This window comes from Aulostomus chinensis, chromosome 3 (assembly GCF_037954235.1).
Source record: "Aulostomus chinensis isolate RoL2024-O1b breed Wild chromosome 3, RoL_Achi_v1.0, whole genome shotgun sequence".
In the NCBI taxonomy this organism is placed as follows: domain Eukaryota; kingdom Metazoa; phylum Chordata; class Actinopteri; order Syngnathiformes; family Aulostomidae; genus Aulostomus; species Aulostomus chinensis.
Window position 1 is genome coordinate 28,461,085 of NC_141322.1, and position 27,430 is coordinate 28,488,514.

The window sequence follows — 27,430 nt, forward strand, 5'->3', positions numbered from 1 at the left end:
CTAATTTGTTTTTACCGCGTCTCAGTTAGCAACCTGTGGAAATGTGGTCAATCCGTCATGTGGCTCCAGGTCATGAACGTCCAATTATTGCGCTTCTCCTCATCAGTCAAAGCAAAACCAACCCACATGACACGTGACAGCATCGCACTCATTCAAGTGAAAATACCCTGGGAAACGATGACGACAGACAACTGGTGTATCCATGGATGCGTTAGCATGACAGTGCTGGGAAAAAAAAAAATTTGTATTTTCCTGTCCTGGAAATTTTTGGGTGCAAAAGGCTTTTTCTTTTTTCTTTCTTTTTTTAAAAGAAAAAAAAAAACCATAAAATTTGCAGTTTGCATTAGAATGTCAGAGAGAATCTGCTAGAAATTCAAGCATTTTTGATGACAAGAATAACAAAATATAAGATCAAGCAAAAAAAAAAATGAAAATGAAAAAGTAAGATCTGAGGGATCTGAAGTGAATTCTAACATTTCATCTCATCTAGATTTTTCCTACTCTGTATCCTATAAAGTTGATTGTATTCCCCATTGTGTGTGTGTGTGTGTGTGTGCTTGCGCGCTCGTGCATTTGCGCTGAACTTCAGAACCAGAAAATTAACTCTGAAGTAAAGTCACGTTACTGTCAGCAGAGGCATGACACTAAAACCAGACGGCGCTTACACAACCCACACACACACACACACACACACACACACACACACACACACACACACACACACAAAATAAAAATTCCCACAGTTCCGTTCAGGCTGGAATCACAACACACACGCACACACACACACATTTCTACAACACTGTGGCTCCATTGGCTGCAGCTGATGAATGGACGAGCTGTTGACCAATCAGCTGCAAGTGACTAGTGAATATGAAGACCGAGCAGCATCAGCTGGCAACACTGACTGTCACACACATGCGTGCAAACACACAGGGGTTTGTGGCAGAGGACACTTAGAGCAACACACACGCAGACACCACAACATCACTCTGCTTCATTCTTATCAGCATCTGTTCCCGTGTTCTGTCCATCATGCACAGCAAAGACCAGATCAGGTAAGAGAACCTCTGCTGTTCTAACATCAGCACCTTTGTCTCTGCAGGATCGACCAGCGCCGGTTGCGTTTTTGGGTCGTGACCCCTGAAACTGATTTTCTATTCATTGTGTTTGTCTTCTGTTGAAGAAAACCTGAGTTTTTTTATAGTGAGATAAATTCTAAGCACTTGCCAGGCAACTAATGGGACGGGGGGGGGGGGGGTTAATGTTTTTAGCCAAGGAATAGCCTCACACCTAAAACTCTCCAAACCTGCTCATATTTCAAAGCCATGTCAGTTATTTACGTCAGTTTTGGAGGCTGTAGCTTCATCACAAAGGCGTCTGACCATGTATGATGGAGTCTGGCTGCAGCCACGCCAGCGGTGAGGTGGTCAGACGGGCTGTAAACAAACCTACAGAAAGTTCAAACAAAAGCTCAGTGTGTTTAGTTTAGCAAAGGTCATCTGCTTCCCTCAGATGATTCCTGATTTAGCCTCATCCAGCTCGCCAAGCGCGGGGATCCTGCTGGGTCCACAAGGCTACAGCTGTAAGTCACGTCTGCATGTTTGAGGGTCACTCTTGGTTCATTCTGTCCGTCTCAGAGTTAACGACTGATGATGACCTCTTCCCAACAGAGACCGTCTTCTTCACGGGTAACGAAAACACCAGTGCGAGCAATTTAGCTTTTGAACTCAGATGAATCAGGTTCTGTTGGCTGTTTGATGCCCTAAAATGCCTCTCTGCTGTATGAGGTGGCGACTTCGGTGACGAAGGCCTCCAACAGCCTTAGGGATGTGAGACATCACATCCTACTGATACACAGTCGCTCAGCTTTTTCTCAGCGTTTTGGTGAGCATGCCGAGCAGAGGTCTCTGGGCACGACTGGACCCATGGAGAACGCTCCTAAACTTGAGCAGGAACAACACAGTTACTCAAGTTATTTAATCAGGTTCCCCCATGAACAATGAAACAGCCTGTAGGATTCCGCCATCGCAACAACTCTAATCAACGGTTCCATCACTTACATTCAGAGTGCATTCAAAGGGATCTTTTAATAATCACCAGATGAGATAAAATCCCCTCTCATTGTTTGTATTGGGACCTGATTATTGCTTGAAAAACGACGAGACCTAATATATGAGAAAATAATGAGATCTGATGTTGAGAACAGAGAAACTGCAACGCTGGGAGTAACAGGATGCTCCATAAATGATGTGGGACCACGGTCGTGCTCCCTGTGCTGAGGTTGAGTTCCCTCCTGTCCTGGTGGTGACGCATCACAGGCAGAGCTGATCGTTGGGCCGAATAAAACTACCTCAACTCTCTGTGTTACATGCATCAAACGATAAAGAATCATCTCCTGATTCAGCATCTCCCTTCAGCTTAAGGGCGTAATAACAAGGTTCATGTCGTTAGCAACTAGCTAGCACCATGTAGCAGCGAACAATCAAAACATTTCCTCAGGAGCTGATAAAAAAGCAGAGGGAATCGTGGACTTATTCCCATAAGATTACCAGAATCACGACGGCAAACCTCCATGATCGCTGAACGTGTAAAAAAAAACAACAACTGTTTACTTATCAACTTGCAGTCATGACGAATACCAGAAGACAGCTGACTGGCTGATGTCTCAGACGAAGCACCGCCCCCAGGTGGCCATCATCTGCGGGTCCGGACTGGGCATGCTCGCCGAGACCCTCAAGTGTCAGGACTCCTTCGCCTATTCTGACATTCCAGGCTTCCCACAGAGCACAGGTACATGACAATCAGCCATATTCAATCAATACATGGAGAGCAATGACTGAGAATTTACAAAGATCCGAGTCTTGCCTCAGGCAACAGGGGGTTGAACTGTGTCTGCACAGTGTTTACCCAGCAGTTTAACTGCAATTAAAAGCTAAGTTTGATGAATGCTGATGAGGAGCAGGCGGAGGAGGATGAGATGGTCGCTCAGATTACAGCAAGAAGTGACGGATAAGTTCAGCCTCCCTCAGCACCAACACTGGAGACTGCAGGTGGAGAGAAAAATAAATAAATCCACCACCACCCCACAAAGCTGCCTGATTTATGTTATGCTGCAGATTTATTACATCACAATCTCTCAGCATAATCTGGAAGTGTTATTTAAGCTACTTTTATGAGCAAAAACCCAGGCTAAATACCGGTTAATTGGGGACAGTTTGTGCAAGTGGGGACAAAAGCTGTTTTCCTAACTTGTGGAACATTGTTGTTTTTTTTTTTTTAGGGTTAGGCAAGCAGCGTCCAGGAAATGAATGTAAATCCATGGAAATGCCTCTAAAGTACTAAAGGAAACGTGTGTGTTTCAGTGCAAGGTCATGCGGGTCGGCTTGTTTTCGGTGAGCTGAAGGGGAAGACGTGCGTGTGCATGCAGGGTCGCTTCCACATGTACGAAGGACACTCGCTCTCTAAGGTAACGCTCACAACAGTAAACTGTAAAGGAACGTTCTGCCAGTTTCTGCAGGTTTACTTGTCCTCAGGAGTCATAGCTTTTCTTTGGTCTTTACCCTGGGCGTCGGTAGTCAGATACCTGGCTTTCTCAAAGTTGATCTCCATGGTAGCATATTTCAAAGTGCCTTTCATCAACGTACAAGACCCCGCCTCTTCCTTTTCTATCGTCTTGCAAAGATTGTATCATTTAGCACTAAAAGAAGAAGAAAACAAGTTAAAAAGCGATGATGGGCGACATGGAATAAATGACTGATTTTGAGAAAACCCCTTGTTTTTACATCAATATAACTACAGCTGTGTAGGCGAGTGAAACACATCGCCATCGCATTGATCCTGCATGGCTATTTAAAGTCCTATATTATCACTTTCAGTCAGTTTTATGGGGGGGGGGGGCGACTGTGGATCACCATTTTCAATATGAAAAAAAGTCCGTGATACGTTATGAGAGTTGGACGCGAATCAAAAGGGAAAGCAGCACTGAAGCATCAGGGCTATTTTAAACCCTCCTGTCTGAGATGACATGGCAACATCTCTCTCCACAACCATGAGGGCTGAGTCAGAGATCTTATGAATAGAGAAAAAGTAACAAAATTGTAGTCAGAATCAATATAAGACGTTACTGTTGCGTAATGAACGCCCCGTACCTTTAACGGGGCTGATGTTAAAGAGGGGGAGGATCCGAACCCACCAGAGAGCTAACATTTGAGTCTTGTGAGAAATGCAGGATTCCCTTTTTCAAAGTATCAGCAAATGCATGTTGTAAAATCACCATCTTGATGGAACTGCAGGGCAAAGGGAAACTTTATCCTGAGACTTGAACCCCCAAGCAGACCCAGACAAAATGTCTGCAGCGGGTCTTCTCAGGGTCCGAACAGAGACAAAGGAATCAGGTCACGCACACTCGCAGTGCTGGGAGGTTATTTATGGCAGTTTGGCATTTTGCAAATTTCCAGACCAGAAGAATGCTCATGAGCGCACCAGAGTTAACTGCATTTACACATTCAATAGATATGCAGAGAACAATAAACAATACTCACCATTACGTTCTACGTCTACACACACACACACACACACACACACACAAATTAACCGGTTAAAGGAGCAGCCAGTTACTAAACTTTAGAATTAAAACAGCAGTTCACCTCAAATGTGTGTGTGTGTGCGTGTGAGCATGTGTGCATGTGTGTTTTACAGAGGGAGACAATAGTAGCATTGAACAGTAAGCTAAAAGGCTTCATGTGACCAAACCCATGCACAACTACTCTCTCTCTCTCTCTCTCTCTCTCTCTCACACACACACACACACACACGCAGGTAGTGAGCCCTTGATTTGGGCTCTAGCTGGTATTTCTGGAGGCAGCAGGATAGTAAATGTGACTGAGGAGACTGAAGGCAAATGTCAGTGCAACAGTGTAACTCATTGATGCTTTTAAGGAGCTGTTGGGCAGCAGTGGAGCTCTGTGAGGACAAGAGATGTATTTATACCTGGTAGCAGCATCCACGCACTGACCCGCAGTCACTGGTCATTTCAGCGTCCGCAATAATAAGTGTCATCCCAAAGCGATTACTGTGGAGTGGAAGATTAAAGACTCAATACAGAGTCTATGCCATGTTTGGCTTCTAACCACGTGCAATACCTGAATACAAAATAATACAATACGATATAATGTAATATAATATAGTATAATATAATGCAATTATCACTGATTTGATTTATTAGAATCATTCAAATGTAACTTGGGCTCCATTTATTGAGATGACGTACCTCCCATGGTCAAGTAGGAGGCGTATGTTGATTGTAATGGGATTTACGGGGACCGCTGCAAAACCCCAGCAGCTTCTAAACGTCAGTGCTCGTATCATCCAAGTCCAAGTGCTTTTTTTGTGTTAATTTAAATGAAACCTGGGATGCTCCGTAGTCAAAGCTGTATTATTCTCTGTAGTGACCGGAAATGTTAGAATTCCCTGTCTGAACTTGAGTGATGTTTGTTAAAAAGTCGGTGGCTGCGTTTGGTTGCTTCAAATGGAGTCGACGGGCTCGTAGCGGGAAGGCTTCGATGTGAGAAAGACAATAAAGTCTTGCGCCCTCTAAATCGGTGACACACGCATGATTGAAGGGATGAAATGATCCGTTTAGGGTTGGGTAAGTGGTCTGGGTTTAGGACCTTCTACCTGGAAGCTGCTCTCTGAGCCAAAAGTAAATGATTGGTCGATAATGTAATTTTCACGTCCGATATCCCGCATCAGCTGTCAGCAAATCTTTACGAGATGTCTTGTCCATTCAAGGGACACGTGATAACCAAGGTCATGATGTCCCCCTGTCTGTCCGTTAGACAACGTTTCCAGTCCGAGTTTTCAAGCTGCTGGGGGTGGAGACTTTGATTGTAACGAATGCTGCTGGCTCGCTGGCTGATGACCTGCAACCTGGTGACATCATGATCATCAAAGACCACATGAACTTCCCTGGACTGGTGGGGCTGAACCCGCTGAATGGACCCAACGATGACAAGTAACACAGATGGGAACCTGCTTGTGTTTGCTTCGAAATAGCGTGATGCCATTTTAACTTGGTCGCGTTAACGCGCTAAAGTCTCAAGTTCTGCTCCTGCAGCTTTTGTCTCAGTTGTTGAACGCGCGTCTCGTTTATCGTCATTTACAGGTTCGGACCTCGTTTTCCAGCCATGTCAGGCTGCTACGACAAAGGCCTGCGTTCCCTGGCGATGGAGATTGCAAAGCAGCTGGGGGTATCGAGCCTCACACAGGAGGGCGTGTACGCCATGGTGGGCGGGCCCAACTTTGAGACGATCGCTGAGGCTAGACTGTTGCATCGGCTGGGAGTGGACGCTGTCGGTACGACACAAGGAGAATTCACTACAGAGATTTCTCCTGCAGTCTGAGCACATCTTTAATAGCTTTTACCAGAAGCGTAGCGCAGCGTTTTGTTTTCGTTTGCTTCCTTTTTTTTGGTAATATCACGAACATCAGCTGCATGATGAGGAACTGAGTTGTTTTTTTTTTTTCTGGTTGCTGAGAGTTAAAAAAAACAACAACTCTACCCTGTGCCAACATTTTTACTTCCACTGACATTCTGTATCATAGCAACCAAAGAGTCTCAGTTGAACAAACGCGGTGCCTTCAAAGTGCTCCGAAGAGTTCCCTTCATTTTCAACTGAGAAAAAAATAAACGCTTTGGCGTACAGAAGGCCAGAGTGCCAAGAACAAGGGCCAGTGAAGGGTGAGGGGTTGTCTCAACAAGGCCAAATGGTTTTCTAGTCCACAAAATCCTTGGCCCACGTCAGTGGAATCCCGCTGGGGATGATTGTCTCGCCGCTACACCAGCAAGTCACCTTCAAGTCTTGATAAATGGGTGAGACACCGCTGCCAAGTTCTGTTTGACTTTGCCGGTGTTTTCAGAACCGCCACGCCAACATGCAGTCATAAAAGATGCTTGTTGAATGTGCAAGCACGCCCGTAATTCTCCTTTTTCCCCCCCCCCTGCAAAAACAGCAACTGTCATTGGGCTCCATAATTTAGGAATTTCTCCAACTTTTCCACAACACACCGTACGCGAAACACCTCCACGGATTCTGTTCAGTCGCTCTGACTACGTCACCTTCTCCGTCGCTCTGATTGGTTTTAGCGCTATCCTTGTGCGTGCAGAGGGAGTTTGACGGATCATTGTTTGTCCAGCCCCTCTGACTGAGCCCTGCCAATGGCGTGTTTCCAAACCAACACCTTGACGTAGGTCTGGCTTGCCAGGTTAGCCCGACACTGACCCACGGCTGACTGTTAGCCTGTGTTACAGGTTAACAGAGTCCAGCTAGGGTCCCCTGGTGGCTGATGTGGTCATTACAGCCACGATGCGCTTCGACGTCCCAATGACTCGCACTGTAAAGCCTCAACAGTCGAGGCGGCGAAAAGGGAAAGTTTGACCTGACACAGAGAAATGCTGTGAGTGATTAAAGCTCTGGAGAGCTTCTGATATCTCAGCAGTGTGCACAGCTCCATGGGGCCTGGGGGGTTCGGAGAATGCACGCCAATAAGTGAATTTTCTCAGATTTGTCACAGAGCGTAATGTTTTCACCCACATTGACCACATTTATCTCCATAAACAGAACAGTATTTTTAACAGCCCAGTTGTTGTGAGCTGTCTCAGTCACTTCAGGTGTTTGATTTTTTTTGAATTTATTTTGTTTTATTTTTTTTACAGGTATGAGTACGGCTCCTGAGGTCGTCATGGCAACCCACTGCGGCCTGAGAGTCTTCGGATTGTCTCTGATCACCAACAAGGTAAACACACAGCGGATCAATGCGTCGCACCAGGGTGATAAACTCTACTTATATGTGGAGAGAGAGAAAGAGATGATGGATGTAAATTTGTTTGATCAGTGCGACTGAACCTGCGTCCATCGATGAGGTCACAGTTGATTATTGACATCTGAGCTGAGTCATCAGGTGTTTGACTGACGATCCTCGTTTGCTGTTGTTGTCAGCGTGACTGAAGATTTGACGATGTTTCTTTTCAGGTGGTGGAGAATAATGAGTGAATGGGAGCGATTGATTGATTGATTGATCAACTGATTGATTGATTGATTGATTGATCAACTGATTGATTGATGTCTGTGTCAGGTGGTGAAGAGCTACGAGGACTCGGACAGCGTAAACCACGAAGGCGTCCTGGAGGTGGGACGGCTGCGCTCTCACACCCTGCAGCAGCTCGTGACCGAGCTGATCAGCAGAATGGAGATCAATAACAACAACTCCACTAACGATCTCTGAAAGCACACACACACACACACACACACAGACACACACACACACACTCAGTGTGTATAAATTTGCTTGTTGTGTTTACAACTTTTTTTTTTTTTGCTTACTCCTTTTTTAGTCGTCCCCCTATGTTGTTTTGTTTGTTTGCTGTAATGAAAACTTTATTTATATCAACATGGTGCAGAATATTTCTCTGTCGGGTTGCATCTGAATGTAGGTTTATGATTAATTTTATTATAAATTGTTTAACCTAAAGATTAATATAACAGAGAACACTATTGCTGATGGTGCTTTAATATAAAAAGAATTCAAATAAATGTTTCTCCTGTACAATGCTCAAAATCACTTGTGGAATTTTATTTTGTGAGGATTTTTTTTTATTCCAATCCGCATTTCAAGGATTCAAGTATCTTTGTTGTCGTACCACTCACATTCCATGTTGGTGGTACGAAAATTGAACTCTGGTCCCGGGATAGCAGTGGTAGCATAATAGAGAGTAGAAAACAAACATAGTATTTCAAACACAAGATATTTACAGAAGGATATATATATATATATATATATATATATATATATATATATATATATATATGAATTAAATATATAAATCGAAGAAGAAGGTGTATGTACAGTCAAGAGTGTATATATACAAGTATCGAGTTGAAGGATACTGCACTTAAGAGGACGAGGGACGGGATATTGCACTGTGGATGGGAGAGGGTGGGAGACTACAGAGCAGGGCTCAAGTTCAGCAGTCTGACAGCTGCAGGGAAGAAACTGTTCCTGAGCCTGGTGGTCCTGCTCTGGATGCTCCTCTAGGGCCCTCCCCTAGCATCCTGAGGTGTAGAGGTCCGAGATGGATGGAAGACTGCTCCCCACTGTTCTCTGTGCAGGCTTGACCACCCTCTGCAGAGCCCTCTGTTCTGTAGCCGTGTAGCTGCCGTGCCACACGGTGATACAGGTGCTGAGGACGCTCTCCACCACACAGCGGTTGAAGTTCCTCAGGATGGAGCTCCCCAATCCAGCTTTCCGCAGCTTCCTGAGGAAGTAGAGCCGCTGGTGGGCCTTCCTGACCAGATGGGAGGTGTTGGCACTCCAGGTGAGGTAATTGGATATGTGCATACCCAGGTACCTGTAGCTGGAGACCACTTCTACGGCTGCGCCACCGATGTGCAGGGGAGGGGGAGGGTGCCTGACCCTCTGAAAGTCCACCACCATCTCCTTGGTCTTCTGGACGTTGATGCAGAGGTTGTTTGCTCTGCACCACTGCACCAGGTGTTCCACCTCCTCTCTGTATTCAGACTCATCGTTGTTGGTGATGCGTCCTACTACAGCTGTGTCATCTGCAAACTTGACTATATGGCAGCTGGAGTGTCTTGCCGTACAGTCGTACGTCAGCAGAGTGAACAGGAGGGGGCTCAACACACAGCCCTGTGACGTGCCGGTGCTGAGGGTGATGGAAGAGGAGACGGTGTTGTGGATCCTGACGGTCTTAGGTCTGTTGGTCAGGAAGTCCAGGACCCAATTCCCCAATGTGGAACTCAATCCAAGGGTGGAGAGCTTCTGCACCAGGGTCTGTGGGATGATGGTGTCGAAGGCGGAGGAAAAGTCCAGGAGGAGCAGGCGGACGTAGGAGTTCCTGCTCTCCATATGGGTGAGGGCTGTGTGGACCACCGATGAAATGGCATCGTCAGTGGAGCGGTTTTGCCTGTAGGCGTACTGGTGGGGGTCCACAGTGACGTCGATGGAGGTCTTGATGTGGGTCTTCACCAGCCTCTCAAAGCACTTCATGACTACCGGGGTGAGTGCGATGGGTCGGTAGTCATTTAGGCCTGTCACTGTGGAGCACTTGGGGACAGGAACAATTGTGGCAGTCTTAAGGCAGGTGGGGACAGATGACAGCGCCAGTGAGGTGTTGAAGATGTCCGCCAGCACCTTGGACAGCTGATGTGCACAGTCCTTCAGTACTCACCCCGGGATGTTGTCAGGGCCTGCAGCTTTGCGAGGGTTTATTCCCTGAAGGGTCTTCCTCACGTCTGCTGCGGTCACACTGAGGGGCGTGTCGTCAGGTGGTGGTGTGAGTCTGGTGCTGGCGGGGGGGGGGGGGGTGTGTCAGGGTCCTCGAAGCGGGCATAGAAGAGGTTAAGTGCATCTGGCAAGGAGGGGTCCCTTGGGCATCGTGCATCCCTGGTGTTGTAGTCCGTGATGCACTTGATGCCCTTCCACATGCGCCGAGGGTCATTTGAGTGGATTTTCTGGGCGTATGTGGCTTTAGCCCTCGCGATGCCTGCCTTCAATTCTTTCCTTGCCTCGGTGAGTGCTGATGCCTCACCTGCCTTGAACGCAGCGTCCCTGGCTTTCAGCAGCACTCTCACTTCCGCATTCAGCCAGGGTTTCTGGTTCGGGTAGCAGGTTACTGTCCTGGTGGTGGTGACATCATCAGCACACTTGGAGATGTAGCCGAGGACGGAGGAGGTGTATTCCTCCAGGTCCACCGCTCCCTCGTAGGTGGCTGCCTGTCTGAAGACCTGCCAGTCTGTGCACTGAAAACAGTCCTGGAGCACAGAGGCTGCATCACTAGGCCACACAGTGACGGTCTTCCGAGTTGGCCTGATCCGTCTCAGCAGGGGGCGGTACGTAGGCGCCAGCAGGACGGAGATATGGTCGGAGAGGCCAAGCTTGGGGCAGGGAAGAGCTCTGTGCGCACAGAGAATGTTGCTGTACACACAGTCCAGAGTGGTATCTCCCCGTGTGGGGAAGGTGACATGCTGGTAAAAGTTGGGCAGAGTGTCCGTCAGTTTCACGTGATTAAAGTCTCCCACAACCACATAAAACGCCTCCGGGTGTTTTGCTTGCAACAAGCTCATGGTGTCGTGAACCTCCTTCAATGCTTCGTTAGCATTAGCACCTGGCGGGAGGTAAACAATGGTGAACTCTCGCGGCAGACAGTGCGGCCGACATTTCACTGTCATTAGTTCTATTGCCTCGGAGCAGTGGCTTTTTACCAGTCCACAGTTTGTACACCAACGTTCATTCACGTACACACGGAGCCCTCCTCCCCGTGATTTCCCGGATCGTGGTCGCGGTCCGCTTGTTAAACTCTAAATGTAGGAGAGGGTCCATGCCATCCTAGCTTAGGATTCCTAACTTCCTCATTCAGGTTGGTTCTGTTACAGATACATTCATATCCTCCTAAATTAGGATCTTTCTTTTTTTTTTTCCTAAATACGGTATAGAAAAATCCCAATGTAACTTCAAAATGTTATCCTTAACTTAGATTTAATTTAAATGTTTATTTTTTACAGGGGAGGCACACAAAAAGTAGCTGTGCCAGAGTGAGCTAAGAGCTGTTGTCTGCAGGCAGGTTGACAAAAAAAAACAAAAACGCTCGTAACCTCAAGTACACGATCAGACATGAAAAGATTCCGGGGAGTTTTCTGAGCTCTGAATGTATCTCATTGTAAGTCAAGTGTTCGGTTAACACCAGACACCCATAAGCAGCCAAATCAGCTGATCGGAATCAGCCGGGAGGCTTCAACAGCAGCTAGAGGTTACCATGGTGACGCTCAGACGCAACTGAAGGATCTTGCTCTCCGGCTGATGATTATTCAACCATCTTCCCTCCCTTAAACAGATAGATAGTTAAGTTAGTTAAGTTAAAAGCTTGCAGACTGGCTACAAAGGTAGGTCTCTAGTTAGCTTTTACATTCTGATCCATTCTTCTTTGTATTATTTCTGTGTGAGTGGGGGGGGGGGGGGGTTCTGAGAGTATCCATAGAAAAAAGACAAAGAAGAGGAGGAGTTTTGAATCAAAAAAAACAAAAGTGTTAAAAAAAAATTGGCTGCAGTGAGAGAAGAAGTAGCAGGAAAACAAACTGCGTTCCCATGATAGCAGTTAGCTCGCTCTGCACAATAAAATTAGTAAAAGTAGATAGCGCTGACCCTGGTTACCGCTCATACGGCTAGCCAACATTAGCCGCTAAGATTTTAGCATCGCCTATCACAACTTAACACGAGAACTGTTGTTCCTCTGTTCCTCCATGTGTTTCTGGACCACCCGGCTTCAAAGAGTCTGCAGAAGGAGCTGAAGGTCCGCTGAGTCTCTCAGAGTTTGAACCTCGTGACCCTGATGGAATCTCTGTCGATTAATAATTACGAACGTGTGGAACTCCTCTTCTTCTTCTTCTTCTTCTGCTTCTTTAAAGTGATTGTTGTCTTTTTGCTGAATCTGCAGCTAACCCTTTGCGTTTTCCTTTCGCTGGTGTTCGTGTGCGGTGGCCTTCGACCTTTGGCCACCAAAATCTAGAAATCAAGAACTTCCCCTCTGAAGAGGTCGTTGTCTGACCTCAGTGTTGCTCTCCTTCATTTCTCCAGGATGTCCCTGGCAGAGACCACCGCTCTCTTCCTTGCGGCCCAGGTGGTTCTGGAACTGATCCTGGTGGTCCTTCTGGTTCTTTGCTGTACCCTTACATGCATCAAAGCAAGGTGACAACTTTTTTTTTTTTTTTTTTTTACAATATGTCCTGGGAAAAAAATAGCGTATGCAGGTGATTTGTCAGATGATGTGGCATCTCTCATTCCAAATTTCAACTTGATCGCGTCGTGCATGATAGCCATTCACATCTCGCCCAAACGGACTTACCTTTCACTGGCATCACGTGACTTCCTACTTTCATACGGCCACTGGATGGCCAGTTGTGTATGATCACAGGTTGTTTTCTCAGCTTTTGTTTGAGCGCTACCTGCTCATCCCCCCAGGGAGAGCAGGCCGAGGGAGGAGCCTGTGCCACAGCCCTGTGAGAGCCCGGAGGAGGTGGGTATCACTCTGAGCTACAAGCTCCCTTTTCACAAGCTGCTTTTTCTTCTGAATTTCAAAGGTAAAACTGAGTTTGTTTGTTTGTTTGTTTTTTAATAAGGTCAATCCGGATCACGAAAGAAACTCTTCATTATTAATGATCACATTTTTTCCTTCTTCTTTTTTTTTTTTTTCAAACGGATGGACAAGTTGATTAGTTGAACAGAAGTCTGATTTGGTTTTTTTTTTTGGTTTTTTTCTCTCAGGACACAGGAACAAATGAGATGACCACAGCAGTTTGAGTTTTGAACTTTTGAAAATCTCGCGATCGTATTCACGAAGAAATAAATATAAGTAGAGGAAAAAAATTGAGTGTGACGTCTGTCGGTCGCTCATTCTGATCTCTTTACGTTTTTTCCTTGAGGTGTTTTTTTGTGTGTGTGTGTGTGTGTGTGTGTGTGTTTCTCTGCAGCTGTGTTTGTTGTTATATGGTATAAAATACAAATCTGATTTATGACCAGCTGACATCAAGTGTCTGACCGCAGTCCAAATAAAGATCTGAAAACATAAATAACAGCTTTAAAGAGAGCACGAGACATTCACGCATTCATGTGAACGCACACGTTATGTCAGCTGTTACTTTACCTCCCTCGCAGCAGCTTCTTCTGTGTGTTATTAGCATTTTCTTTACATTTGGATCCAACTGAACACACAAATGTGAATATGCCAGTTACACCGGTTAAGAATTTCATTTTTGTTAATTATTCGATTTTTTTTTTTTAATCATAATCAATGCTGACTATCAAAGAAGTCCTTTTAATTACAGCATTTATTCAAGTGTGAGGTTCACTGCAGCAGTGGAGTGTTACATTTACTCCGGTGACCACAGGGGGGCAGCAGACGTCAATATTCCACACAAACGCCACTTTTAGGGAAATAACCTTTCCAAGTCACCGAGACCCGAGTGCCGGGCGCTCCAGAGCTTTTTGTGGAGAATTTATTAGGATTTGATTGTGATACAGAAGACAAGTGGTTTGCATAGAACAGTTTCTCCTCACATAGGAACATACACTGGTTCTTTGAAGAGGATTTTTTTTTCTCATCTATTTAAAAATAAAAAAGTTTTTAGAACTATTGCGTGTAACTTCTATGCTTAAATTGAAATCCCTGACCTCCAACACCTTTGCAAAATGTTCAGTAAGCAAAACCCTGCCTGAAAAATCTCTGCTTTACGTGGAGTTTTTTTTTTCCAATTTTGTGTCTTTGGTGACATTCCCTCGCTAGTGCACCTGGAGGGACGCATCTAGGTCATCCAACCATGTTTGGCCAGAGCGGAGAAAATAAGGGGGGGGGGGGGTTAACAGTGGAGACAGAGAGCAGCAGGAAAAGAAAGTGTTCCTGGAGTGGATGTTCCAGAAAGAGAAAAAGAAAGAAAAACTATCTGCAATGTGTGCCTTTCACGGTAACCTTTGACCTTTGTTACATCCTAGTGGGCATTGGTGGCAAATTAATATTCCCTCAAGGCGTCCATGAGTTGTCACATTTGTGGGAGTTGACAGGGGGCGTTTACCTTCGACCTCCTCCTCCTCGAGTCCCAGTGGAGCTTTGTGCCCCATTTTAAGAAATTACCTCGAGACTAAACCTGAAAAGTCAGAGCCTCCAGCCTTCAGCTTTCCCCAGCGCAGAGGCTAACAGCAACGAGGACTGGAGCTGTCATTTTCCGACAGCGCTAAAGTGAAAGAGGGATGTCGCTTTCCTGTGTTACTCCAGGAGCTTTGGAGCTGCGAACGCTGTTGATGACTGGACATGACATTTCTGTTGTCACTGCTTCCTGACCTGACAAGTGCCAGATTAAATAACATAGTTGTCCAAAAAAAAAAAGAAAAAAGACCAAAATTATAAATACAAGTGCAAAAATATCCAGACTAAATCAAGAATATGTAAATACACATCGGTTGCTGTGTTGGTAACTGAAAGGAACTGTATTTTAGGCCCTGTGGAATAGATGAGGCAATCCAGAAGGAAACTCCTCCTCTTAAATTTTCAACTTTTAAACTGAGGGGGTGGATAAAATCTAAACATGTGTGATAGGGTTGAGTTTCTGGAGGACCACTCACACTAACACAGAGGAGGACATGGGCTCCACTCGCATCCTCTTTTCCATGTCAGCGCTCGCGTCAAAGTCGGAGAGAGTCATTTCTGCCGGAAGAATAAAAGAACTTGAAAATTAAGAATGATAGAATGAAATACTCATAAACCATACTGGACACTAGATATCAAGCAGCCTTCTAAATCCGTCTCTCACAGTGCTGTGGTTTCTGTGACACAGGTGAGCTGATGTCTGAATACCTGTGCAGGGTCGTTACGGTTACTTGGACCCTTGAACGTTCAACCGTGGAGCCATAACTTCAGATTCAACCAAAAACAGGAAAACACTCTCCCCTGGCTCTTTTATTAGCCTCTGACTCTCGTTGTATTTGATGTCCATCTGATAACCAACATTTTCTCACTTTCCATTCACTGAGCCACCCCTGGATATCTGGCGCTGCCCTGGAGAGGCCCACCCCCCACACGTGCAAACCTCTGCCCTACATAGAATGACAGAGCACGAGCTGGGCAAGCACGATGGTGGTGGATGATTGGTAAACGTCAGCGCGTGAAGCCATTTTGCGTCCCTGCCTGCAAAGAAAAAAAAGGGTTAAATGAGTTTGACGCGGACAGGGACAACCTGCAGGAAGGACACCTCGAGTCGACTGAGATGTGAAAACTGACACTGGTGTAAAGACCAGCCACCAGAGGAGGAATTCTCTCGGTAGAGTGCTATGCATGCAGCCCTCCAGGATTCATCGCTTCTGTCGTACTGCAAAGAACATACTTGGAGAGCTGTATAAATCCAGCTGGGATGAACAGATACCAGATGGAAAAATGGTTTGCAGACCTTAAACAAGTGAGAGTTGATCAATGCACACAGCCGAGTGGAGTGTGGGTAGGAGGTTGTCACCTACCTGCAGCATGGTGGGGGAAACGTACCCTGCAGTCATTAAAGAGTAGCATAGGAATGAGTCATAAGGCCCAGAAGTAAGCATCGTCGAACGACCGATTCCTGGGTCTCAGACTCTGCTGGATTTTTAAAGTATCTTAACTTCAGAGCCTGAAACAAAGTCTGTGGTTCACGGCAGCTTCATATCACCAATGGTCTGATCTACAGAATTACACGCGTCCATAAATACAGCACTCAGATGACCCAGAGATCACATCCGCCCCGAAAAGTTGATGAGTTCCTTTAAGAGTTGGAGGGGAGGTAAGCAAGTCAACAAGACCACAGGTCCTCCTACTTCCTGTCTGCACCGACCTAAAGAGAGCCACATTGCCGAGCTCATTTGAGGAGACATTCATGAGGGACTTGGTCATGGAAGAGGATGTTGTAAGCTGTGTTGGCTAAGGTGAAAATTTTGGGTTGTACACACCAACGCAGTCAGGAGCATTAAAAGTAATCCATTCATGCAGGTTTCGCAATCTAAGGTTGCAGTTAATTGACTTGACTTGTGTTGTGGTTATTACACCCAATTAACTTGGCTAACCTGGAGCGAAATGTACCGAGAAGTGGGTTACAATAACATTCGTAAACTAGCAGAGGGACGCATGCACGCACACAGACACACACACACACACACACACACACACACACACACACACACATACATACACACACCGGAGGGAATATGTAACACTTTGACAGATCCTCCACCCCCCACAGATCCTCCACCACCACCCCTGCCCACGCCAGCATGTGATGGCATTGTGTGTGTGCATGTGTGTTACTGAGAGAGAGAGAGAGAGAGAGAGAGAGAGAGAGAGAGCTTTAAAGTGCCATAAACAGTTCATAAAGCCGCTTGAATGTGGGGCGGAGAGAAGGTGACGGTGTTTCCGAACCGCTGGACCCGATCATCATTAAAAACAGGCCAGGTTGTGATTTTACTCCCCCTGAATACTTGGCCCTCGATGTAAAGTTTATCGACCACTAATGGGTACAAAATTTTCATGCCTCTCTGAAATGTCTGTGGGGAATCAGCGTTGGCGCTGAGCGTTGTACCTTTCAGCTCCCTGCCAGCACTATTGACCTGCTCGTTCTGCCGGTGCGGCTCAAATTAAGCAATTAATGGCCTCCTTCTGCTGTTGCTGCCCAGGCAGTGCAGTGGGACATGATGTTACCGTGTCGGCGGGGATCTAGAAAAATATCCTGAACTGCTCAGGAATTGTTCACTCTTTTCACTTGTCAGATTTCATTAACGCCAACACGTGATCATGATGTGATCGACAGGATGCTCTTCTATGTCTGCTACAGGATGTCTGACAAATGAATGGCTGGACTCTGACATTTTCAGAAAAGGCAGGTTATCACACCTACAACGTCACAGGAGAAACCATCTTCAGCCGTCGATGGCTGGGACCAATCAGCGGCCTTTGAAGAGGTATGGGCGTGGCTAAAGCCACGGGAGCTCTTCGGGATGTTAGCATAGATGCTACTACAGCATCAACAGAACAACAGAATTCCACGGAAGGCTCTCTTTTTCCTTTTAACTCTTCTGTCGCCGAGCTTCAACTCCTGCGTCTGTGCTTTAATCTGATTGGTTGAAGTTTCCTCACGACTGAACGGTTCATCCAATCACCTGCGAGTGTCAGCAGGCGACTTGATGTCGTCGGGCCATCAGCTCAGGATGTGGCTGTTAGCAGCAATTTTCCGGACACGTCTTCCTCCCGTGTTCCGGTTCTGTGATTCAGAGGATCCATGTCCAACCAAGCCGTCAACAGTTGAAATCAGCGTAAATTTGAGCGTATTCCCATTTCTCCGTTCTCCTCTGGCGATTCAGGGAACCCGTTTGTGCCGGTTGGGGAGAAAACTCCTGAACAGGTTTTGATGTGTTCGTATTGTGTTTCCAACGCGACCTCCTCGGCCGAATCCCCTCTCTGTTCGGCAACCGTCTCTCATCTAAAAACACTATGACGCCTCTAAGACAGAGCTGTGACTTAACGAACACATTCCTCCGGGAAGAGAGCAACGTTTGCAGCTGGTTATGCTTTTTTATCGGTTAGCTACAACTCCTAATCAGTCAACCGGTGTCCCGCATCGCTGAGTTCTAACGGCTAATGAGAAACAAACGTTCATTTGATCGGCGTACATTTTCTTCGCCCGCCGTGTGCTCTGATGCGCTGACATCTCTTGGTGCTCGGTGTACCGCTTCAGTTTTGGATGCTAAAAGCTTTCATCCAGTCCGCTGGGTTTTCTTTAGTTTGGGGTTTTATGGTGAAAACTATAATACTCATTCTTTCCTTTTTTTTTTTTTATCTTGGCCGGAGCAAGAAACAAAAACATGTAGTTAATTAATGTTACACATGTAAACTAGTCCCTCCTGACCAAACGGGTCATGATGAAGCACAACTTTTTCTTTTCTTTCCTTTTCTTTTTCTTTTTTTTTTTTTTTGTACAGGAAGTGACCCAAAAATATTTCCTAACCCAACTCACACTCCACGCCGTTAAAACGCATGCACACACGTACGCTCTCTCACTCTCTCTCTCTCTCTCTCACACACACACACACACACACACACACACACACACACACTCTCTCTCTCTCTCTCTCTCCCTTCTCAGATATCTGTTTCTCCTCTGCTGTCGCTCTGGTACACACACACAGAGGGGGTAGATATCTCTGTGATTCCACTGCTGAATTTTTAAAGCTGTTGTGGAACTTTTTTTTTTTTCTTTTTTTTTTACTGTGGCACCAGGGTACTGTTACACTGACAGAGAGAGAGAGAGAGAGAGAGCGAGAGAGAGAGAAGGTTCAGATCAATTCTGTTGTTTACTGACGCTGGACGCAAGCGGACTGTTCATGGGGTGTGCGGTAAGTTTCTCTGTTTCTTTAATGCTTTTATAACTGAACTGTATTTTCAAAAAATTCTCTTTTTTTCTCAAACACGACAAGTCCCCTCAAACTAATTACGCATTTTAGAGGTTTTTTTATGCATTTTAGAGGTTTTTATGCATTTTTGATGCAGCATGTTTATACTGTATGTACAGACTGATGTATTCTTGGACTTGTCACCTGAGAAAAAACTTCCCTTTACAGGTGTAAGGTTTTTATTAAGTGTCATTTTTTTTCTTTTTTTTTTAAATGAACTTCAGCGACTTCTGTTGGTTTCCTTCTGGTTTCGCTCGCACCAAATCCACTCGATGTCATTCTTTAATTCAGTTGAACTCAAGGATGAACTGAAAAGATTTTCGTCAAAGTCTCTGTGTCCTCGCTTGAACATCATGAGCACAACATCTCAGAGCGGCTTGGGGAAATTCCTTCACATATGACGGTACTCGCATGTGTGACCGAAAAAATAGAGTTAGAAACCCTCCATCCATCCATCCATCCATCCATCCATCCATTCATTTTCTACCTCTTCTCCTGTTATGGGTGGCTGGGGGTGGAGCCTATCCCGGCAGCCTTTGGGTGAGAGGCGGGGTTCACGCTGGACAGGTCACCAGTCCATGGCAGGGCCAACACATAGAGACAGACAACCATTGGCTCTCCCAGCCACGCCTACGGTCAATTTAGAGTCTGGATTAACCTGGTCCCCTCTTGATGTCTTTGGACTGTGGAGGAAGCTGGAGTACCAGAGAGAACCCACGCAGGAACAGGGAGAACATGGAGACTCACACAGTCTCCTGTGATGGAGCCGGGTCTCGAACCCAGAACCTTCTCGCTGTGAGGCGACAGTGCTGACCACTAACTGATTGGAAAGTTTTTTTGTTTTTTTTTTAACCTCAACTTAAAGGCGTTTCGGTCACAATCAGTTGTTCGAATCGTCTCACGTTGTGATGGTGCAGCACTCCGCCAGTAACAGATCTGTGCTGCTTTTTACCAGCGGGTGCCAGCAAAAACTCTATGATGCTGCTGTAAACACGTCAGCATCTTTTTTTGAGAACTGATTGATCACCCACCAACAAGCACCACCTGTCATTCTTGTCAAACGGACTGAGATTCGTTTAGGCGTTGGAGGCGGAGCTCTGGCTCGCTGTGTTACACATGCGTGATAACGTGTTGTTTTACATTTTCTTATTGTGTCAAACATAATTGAGCCTTCTTTCTCCTCCCGTAGGCCACAGGCCCGTCCTGTCCTGATGCTGTTACCATAGAAACATGACCCTCAACACCCAGAGAGAGAAGGAGACCCTGCGACGGCGAGGAAGCACACCGATTCCTCCCGCTCACTTCTACCGGCAACCATCCTGGACCCAGGATCCTCAGCCCCCTGGTAGCACCCAGGCTGACCCGGAGCAGTGCCCTCGCCAGCGTAGCCACCCTCCACTGGGACAGTCAGCGTCCTACCACCCTGGAGACAAGTCCCTCCACTATCGTGTCCAGTGGAGTTCAGACTCAGACGACGACTCACAGAGCGACTCCGACTGCGTTTACAGAGTGATGTTGCTAGGCGACCACGGCGTTGGAAAGTCCAGCCTCGCTGGAATCTTTGCTGGGATCACGGAGAAAGACGAACAACCTGGAGGTGGGCTGTGATTTCAGGAATCCCGCTCTGTTCAGTCTCAAATTTCTCACACTAGGCAAACATCAAATTACAAGTTTTTTTTTCCTAGATTTATTTTTTTATACCATTTTTTTAAGCATCTGTTCATTGTTCTTGCATTCAGCATTTTTTCTGTTCTCTCTGCTAAACGTCCTACTCCCTCGTTTCTAAGTCAGTCTTTTCTAACGAGTTCTCCATTTTATGATCTGAATAAGTCAACAACTTAAGATATTCCAACACTTGTGAATGCCAAAGCTTTTTTTTTCGTGTCCTAAATACTGCTTTTGACGATTAACGGCTAAAAAGACAAACAGCTGTCACAGTCATTGCGCTGAAAACTGTTCCCAGTCTGCAGGGGAAGTACCAATCCAGCGACCTTTTGGTTACTGCACATCAGCTCTACCTCCTGAGCCACTGCGACTCTTTCAACGTGCTGTGTTGCAGCCTGACATCAACACTTGCTGTTCAGAGTCTGACTTTGTTGTCACATCACGACCTTGAATGACCTGATATGACCGATCAGCTCTGGAGCTGATTGGCCCGAGGCCAGTATCGATCCACTGATACTCTGACGTGATGGGAGGGGCAAAGTCTGCCTGCCGATAGTTTTCAGGTTCATTGGTTACACATTCTAGGTCCTCTAGGTTTTTTTTTTTATCTTTATTGTTCACATTACTTTTGAACGGATACACAAATGAAGTTTTACTTTTGTTAACGTTCATGTCATGGTGAGTCTGCAGCCTGCTCAGAGACTGGAAGGGTGTTACATCAGGACTTGGAGCGGGTGTTACCCTTCTCTCACATATTTCACTTTAACTCAGTTTTCCTTCTTCCCACACATTCGCCTGCCAGAACTTGAGCAAATATGTCTTATTGCCAACATTGCAACTTCCCGAGTACATTTTTTTTAACGTGACAGGGGTTAACCTCGGACTGCTCCACACAGATTCCCTGTCCCGTTGTTTACCGTTTGCTTTTTCTTGTGTTTCCAGGGGACACATACGAGCGAACACTGACTGTAGACGGCGAGGAAACTACGCTCATTGTCATGGATACCTGGGAGAATGACAAACTGGTACACTGTGTGTGTATGTGTGTGTGTGCGTGTGTGTGTGTGTGTGTGTGTGTGTGTGTGTGTGTGAGGGGGGGGGCTTCTTTGGGTTTCATGTCACATTGTTCCCATTATGACAACAGTGGTGGTGATATTATGAAATAAACTGAGTTGGGAAAAAAGTCCAAATGTTGTCAGCAACCATGAACTATTTCGAGCCTTGAGGGTTTTTCTATCCTTTAATTTTTTCCTTGATCTTATACATTTCACGCATTTTTAACACACCATCACATATTTGCTGTTTGAATCACTCGTTCAGCGTGACATGTGGGTCCCTTCATCTACATTATTTGTAGAGATTCAGGTTTGGGAACTTTGGGGAAGATTTAGCTTGTTTGCCAACTTTGATGATGAAGACTCGACTTCCTGTCGTCATTTAGAGGTTATTGCAGGAAGGTTGTTAACAGAAAAACAAAAGAAAAAGTTTCTCAGAAGGTCTGACAATGCAGCAGATGAGTGTACATGACAATAATGTGTGAGGGGGGGGGGGGTAAGGAAAAAAAACTAAGCTGTCACTGGTGATGTGCATTAGGAGAAAGATTTCCAGTCTTTGACAATGTGAACTTTGACAAGTTTTTCTCCTGTCACGTATCCAGACAAAGACTCTGAAGAATCTCCTCGCTGTTGAGAGCATGACTCAGCTGTCAGTCTTTCAGACCACGGAGCTCATGACAGACCCTGAACAAACTGAAGGGATTAGATTTCCTTGCATGCCTGAGAGATCTTGCAATCTCCCCTTGAATGATCCTGGATGCTGGCAGATTGCTCGCTCTACTGCCACCGCATTTCCAACCAGAGAAATCTTAAAGGGATACTTCACAAAAAAAAAAAAATAGTGTAGTTTTGTTTTTGTTTTTTTTCCTGCTCATAACTTCTTGGTGAATCCAAAAAACTCAAACCTCACACCGAAAGCTGGAAGTTAATGGAAAACCAAAGATTAACAGCAGCTTAACGATTATGTCTGACAACAAATGCATCATCTAATCTAAGTATATTCTCATCTAATCATACGCTAAATACTCCAAAAACACTTGGGCTACAAACAACCCGCTAGAGATACGTAACCACTTTCATACAGGCTTTTCTGTTGTTGTTGTTTTTTTTAAAATTCACAATTGCACTGAGTCAGCATTCGTTCAGGCCAGTCATTCAAAAAATCTATAAGTGTACGAGGGGAACTGACTCAGAGGAATCAGCCTCTTCCTGAGTGCCGGAGCACATAAAACGTTCAGGTGTACACCAAAACAACACAACTGCAAACATGTACCAATAATGGCTTCCTGTGCCGTTAGATCTCTGCCGTCATATCCGTTGCGCCTAGCGTTAGCGTACATAGCTAAGCTCAGAACACAACAATGGTCCCTTCGCATACACAAGTCTTTTTTTGTATCTCTTTACACCTCCAAAACAAGAACCTGGTCATATGAAATAATCACCCAGTGGTAAGTTTGTATCTGCAACACTGTTCTGCTGAAGTAGACCAAGCACCACTTTAAAAACAGATCGTCTGATCTTAAAACACGGATTCAAGAGCAGATATTTCTCGGTCTCCCTCCGTGTCTATCAGGAGGAGGACGACAGCATCTCCAAGGACGACTATCTGAAGGTGGGGAACGCTTACGTCATCGTCTACTCCATCACCGATCGCTCGAGCTTCGATTACGCTGCTGAGCTTCGAATCACACTGCGACGCATACGCCAGGCTGAAAACCTTCCCATCATCCTCGTGGGTAACAAGAGTGACCTCGTGCGGTCCAGAGAGGTTGCAGTGGAAGGTGGGGGTCAAAGGTCTCACAGGGTGCATGTCTATTAGCAACAACATGTCTGGCCAATTCTGCCATTATGATCTGTCCTCTCTCTATGTCTGCCTCATCCCCCAGAGGGCCGAGCCTGCGCGGTGGTCTTTGACTGCAAGTTCATCGAGACATCTGCATCTCTGCATCACAATGTGACCGAGCTTTTTGAGGGTGTGGTCCGACAGATCCGCCTTCGCCGTAACGGCAGCGAAGCGGACCAGCATAAACGCTCCATCTACAGACGCAAAGAAAGCCTCACCCAGAAGGCTCGGCGCTTCCTGGACCGACTGGTGGCTCGCAACAACCAACGCATGGCAGTCAAAGTGCGGTCCAAGAGCTGCCATGACCTGGCCGTCCTCTGAAGACATGTGAGCATCCGGTTGGGCTTGCTGACATATGCCACGGATGTTGTCACGGACGATGCCATGGCAACCGGCGTAGGCAATTCCCACGACAAGCAAGACAAAAACAGGCAGCAGGAAACAGGCAGCAGGAAACAGTCAGCAGAGCACAACTCAACACTGCAATTCATCTGTTTGACTGTTTGGTTTAAAAAAAAATGTTTGCGAGGTTTTCAGCCTGAAGACTGAGAGGAATTCCTCACCGTTAGTTTGGGAAAACGATCAGTTTATGATGAGCCAGGCAGCGTTTTCTACACGCCAGTCTCAGTTAATGGAATCTGCTCTCATTGGCTAGAAATGAGAAAATAAAATTGTCTGGAAAAGTTGAGAGGAAATTATTACAAGTAATTCTTATCATTGTAAACAACATATGCGCGGTGTGAGGTGGCAGGAAACTATTGGGAGGAGGAAAATTGTCAGTTGTCTTTTGTTACTCTACAGTGGTTTAAATTATCATATTTTTCACATTTCATTTTATTTTATTTAAAATTTTCCATACACTGTAAATTCTTTTGATTTATGCGTTCACTTCTTTGTTATTTATTTATTTTATCATTTGAATCCAACGTGTTAATCACATCTGTAAAGGGTTTTGTTTCTAGTTAACATGTTTTTAGGGATAAGGGCCCCCAGGTTCCACCACACTCGCACTCCTGGATCATAACCTGGGACCTCTTAGCCACAGCTGAAGAAGAGGTTGTTTACTGGGCTGGCAGGGTCACATGCTGACACGATTGTGTGGTTGACAGAGAACAGACACGGAGTGTTTGCCTGATTGGAGACTGTGTCTTTAGATGGGAATTTCCGCCCTGAGATGAGCTCGCTGCAGCTACTCTCTGTCACTCTGTAGGTAGCGGGGACATTTGGGCCTGATCTGGGAGACTTTTGGGACTTACAGCACTTAGAAATGTGGAGGCAAGATGTGAGCCAAATGTACTGAGGCAGGCTCGACTTGGGTCAGATGCGGTGTGAAACGTAAGGCCACATGCAGGCTAAAGAGCGGTGCAGGAACCAGTCCTACAACCTGCAAATATACCGTCATTAGTGAAGACCTGGTTTCCCCGTCTTGGGGTCAAAGGGATTTTTGTTAAAAGTCTGAAACGAGGTCTGTTGATCATACAAGCCTGCAACAATATTTCAACGTTTTCTCCGACAACATAAAATACATCAGTCAAGACCAAACTCTTGAATTCAGAAGCTTTTAATCTGTTTCAGAACAAGAATACAGACGTGTGGAGTCGCCACTTCGACTGTGGTGTAGTTGGTTCACTGCCTTACGTTAGCTTGGTACTTCTAGAGATAACGTTTACACTTCAAATATCATAAAAGTGGCGTTCATGAGCAAAGATAATCACACTGGACAAAACATCTCATAAACATTTGCTTGGAAGGAATTTGTTTTCTGCAATAGTCCAGAATCCAGAGTAAAATTCCCAGTGGCTGTTGGTCGAGGGAAGCCATGGTGATCTGATATCCAGGTTTGCTGACAAAATTATGTCATCACTGTTAAAAGGATGAAAAAGGGGGGCAACATTTGGGTCAAACACCCACATCCTTACAATATATTTTGATTATGCAGAATTAGAAAACATAAACAAAAGATCTACAGTCAGATCTTCAACTCAAGGCCTCACAGATGAAACAACATAAAAAATCAACTGTTCCAAATTTGTACGAGCATCACTTCTTTAAATCAGCAGCAGCGATTTGTCTGGAAACCACATCAGATCGAGCCATGTCCCAGTTTACAGTTTACAGATCAAATAGCCTATCTAGATATTGGTAGGGCATCCAGCTGACACACACACACACACACACACACACACACACACACACACACACACACACAAGCACACAGTTGTTGTACAGGGACAGTAAATGGAGGAGGAGTGTTGAACATTGATTTGATGAGGGTAATGGAAAGAATGCATGACTCTGCTCAACCCGGATGACACGCGCGCACACACACACACACACACACACACACACGCTGTAACGTGTAAACATCCTCTTAGTGGAGGAGGACCAGAGGCTCGGAGCTGTGAGTTCAGATCCTCTTGAATCTGTTAGGAATAGAAACATCAGTGTTTCTTGTCTTAAGTGTATAAAAGTTGTGGATGGGTGATGTCACTGACTTTTTTTTTTTTTTTTAAACAATAAAAGCTGATATTTGTTGGTTCGGCTCCCTTTGTGACTTTTGTTTTATATCCAGCAGTCTAAATGTAGCGCTTGGCTGCTGCACCGATTTTGTTGAAAGTAAGCTGCACCTCAGGTCCAGTCTTGGCCCCTGATTCCAGGACATCTGAGCCAGCTGAAAACCGTTAGCTCCTGGCTCACCTGGGTGACTTAAAGTCGTGGTGAACAGAAATTTAAGTGCAGTTTAGTTTAAAGTTTGAGGCTTACAGATAGTTCCAAAAAAGACCTCAGAAATGGCTGCGTGTCTATCGGGTACATACAAACATTCACATTTTTCACAACATTTTGCTATCTGGTATCATGAAGTTGTGAGCTGCTACAAGAGAATAAAGGTAGGATTGACTTCCATCAGTGTGGCGTGACTGAAAACTGGCGGTGGATTTTGCATCTGACAAGCAGAGATTCATGAGCAGCGGTGCGTGCATCACAACCAGCCCCCCAACAGTTGTCATCATGGGGTGAGTCCTTCCAGCAAGGTAGCAAGGTGGCCAACCGTGACTTTGACAAGGCTGACAAAATATACTACCCATCCATTTTCTACCATTTATCCTGTTAAGGGTGGTGGGGGGTGGAGCCTATCGCAGCACCCTTTGGGCAAGAGGCGGGGTTCACCCTGGACAGGTCACCAGTCCATGGCAGGGCCAACACATAGAGACAGACAACCATTGGCTCTCCCAGCCACGCCTACGGTCAATTTAGAGTCTGGATTAACCTGGTCCCCTCTTGATGTCTTTGGACTGTGGAGGAAGCTGGAGTACCAGAGAGAACCCACACAGGCACAGGGAGAACATGCAGACTGAACACACAGAAAGACCCCGTGATGGAGCCGGGGCTCCGACCTGGAACCTTCTTGCTGTGGGGCCACAGTGCTGACCACTGCTCCACCGTGCCGCCCACAAAATACACTATTATTCACATATCCACTTTGCGATATTTAGTAATAATAAATGTGCCTTGTCTATAGTGCTGTCATTGTAAACCCTGAAACCTCCATGCAGACAAACTGTTTACAGTCTGTGGTGGCCCAAATAAATAAATTGCTGCCATTGAACTCTGGGAGGTCAAGAGGCAGAATAAAGCCAAACGCCTTCAGAGACGCACGCATGTGCGACTTTCACAGCCGTCCGCGAGCGCTCCACCTGAGTGACTCAAGTTCAACTGCGGTATTACTTCATTAAAAATAATAATTTGTAATAATTTTCTTCTTCGTGTATGTCTTGCAATTAAAAAAAAGCTTTAAGTTGCATGGTTGTTTTTTTTTTGTATGGAGTTTGGTATGAGG

At 45.7% G+C, this 27,430-nt stretch overlaps 2 protein-coding genes and 1 long non-coding RNA gene across 3 annotated transcripts; all 3 read left to right on the top strand.

The window, feature by feature from the left end:
- Window positions 1–906: 906 nt before the first annotated feature.
- pnp4a (purine nucleoside phosphorylase 4a) lies at window positions 907–8,610 on the top strand. Its single transcript, XM_086200880.1, has 7 exons — window positions 907–1,055; window positions 2,627–2,790; window positions 3,363–3,466; window positions 5,838–6,013; window positions 6,164–6,354; window positions 7,715–7,794; window positions 8,134–8,610. Exons 1-7 carry the CDS (start codon window positions 1,033–1,035, stop codon window positions 8,281–8,283), a joined length of 888 nt encoding a protein of 295 aa, XP_086057006.1. The 5' UTR covers window positions 907–1,032; the 3' UTR covers window positions 8,284–8,610.
- Window positions 8,611–11,774: 3,164 nt separating this feature from the next.
- Window positions 11,775–13,579, top strand: LOC147268504 (uncharacterized). Its single transcript, XR_015112322.1, has 4 exons — window positions 11,775–11,957; window positions 12,649–12,759; window positions 13,033–13,087; window positions 13,336–13,579. It is a non-coding gene; the product is annotated as an uncharacterized LOC147268504 (long non-coding RNA).
- Window positions 13,580–18,549: 4,970 nt separating this feature from the next.
- On the top strand, window positions 18,550–26,105 carry rem1 (RAS (RAD and GEM)-like GTP-binding 1). Its single transcript, XM_086200882.1, has 5 exons — window positions 18,550–18,972; window positions 20,219–20,626; window positions 21,637–21,719; window positions 23,323–23,530; window positions 23,636–26,105. Exons 2-5 carry the CDS (start codon window positions 20,260–20,262, stop codon window positions 23,911–23,913), a joined length of 936 nt encoding a protein of 311 aa, XP_086057008.1. The 5' UTR covers window positions 18,550–18,972; window positions 20,219–20,259; the 3' UTR covers window positions 23,914–26,105.
- Window positions 26,106–27,430: the final 1,325 nt, after the last annotated feature.

What these genes read in the sequence shown, in the direction of transcription:
- pnp4a (XM_086200880.1), top strand. Translation starts at nt 1,033, where the DNA reads ATGCACAGCAAAGACCAGATCAG. An exon ending in CACAGCAAAGACCAGATCAG is followed by an intron (nt 1,056 to 2,626) that starts GTAAGAGAACCT and finishes ATCAACTTGCAG; the next exon opens with TCATGACGAATACCAGAAGA. An exon ending in AATGGACCCAACGATGACAA is followed by an intron (nt 6,014 to 6,163) that starts GTAACACAGATG and finishes CGTCATTTACAG; the next exon opens with GTTCGGACCTCGTTTTCCAG.
- rem1 (XM_086200882.1), top strand. Translation starts at nt 20,260, where the DNA reads ATGACCCTCAACACCCAGAGAGAGAAGGAGACCCTGCGACGGCGAGGA. An exon ending in GAAAGACGAACAACCTGGAG is followed by an intron (nt 20,627 to 21,636) that starts GTGGGCTGTGAT and finishes TTGTGTTTCCAG; the next exon opens with GGGACACATACGAGCGAACA. An exon ending in CAGAGAGGTTGCAGTGGAAG is followed by an intron (nt 23,531 to 23,635) that starts GTGGGGGTCAAA and finishes CTCATCCCCCAG; the next exon opens with AGGGCCGAGCCTGCGCGGTG.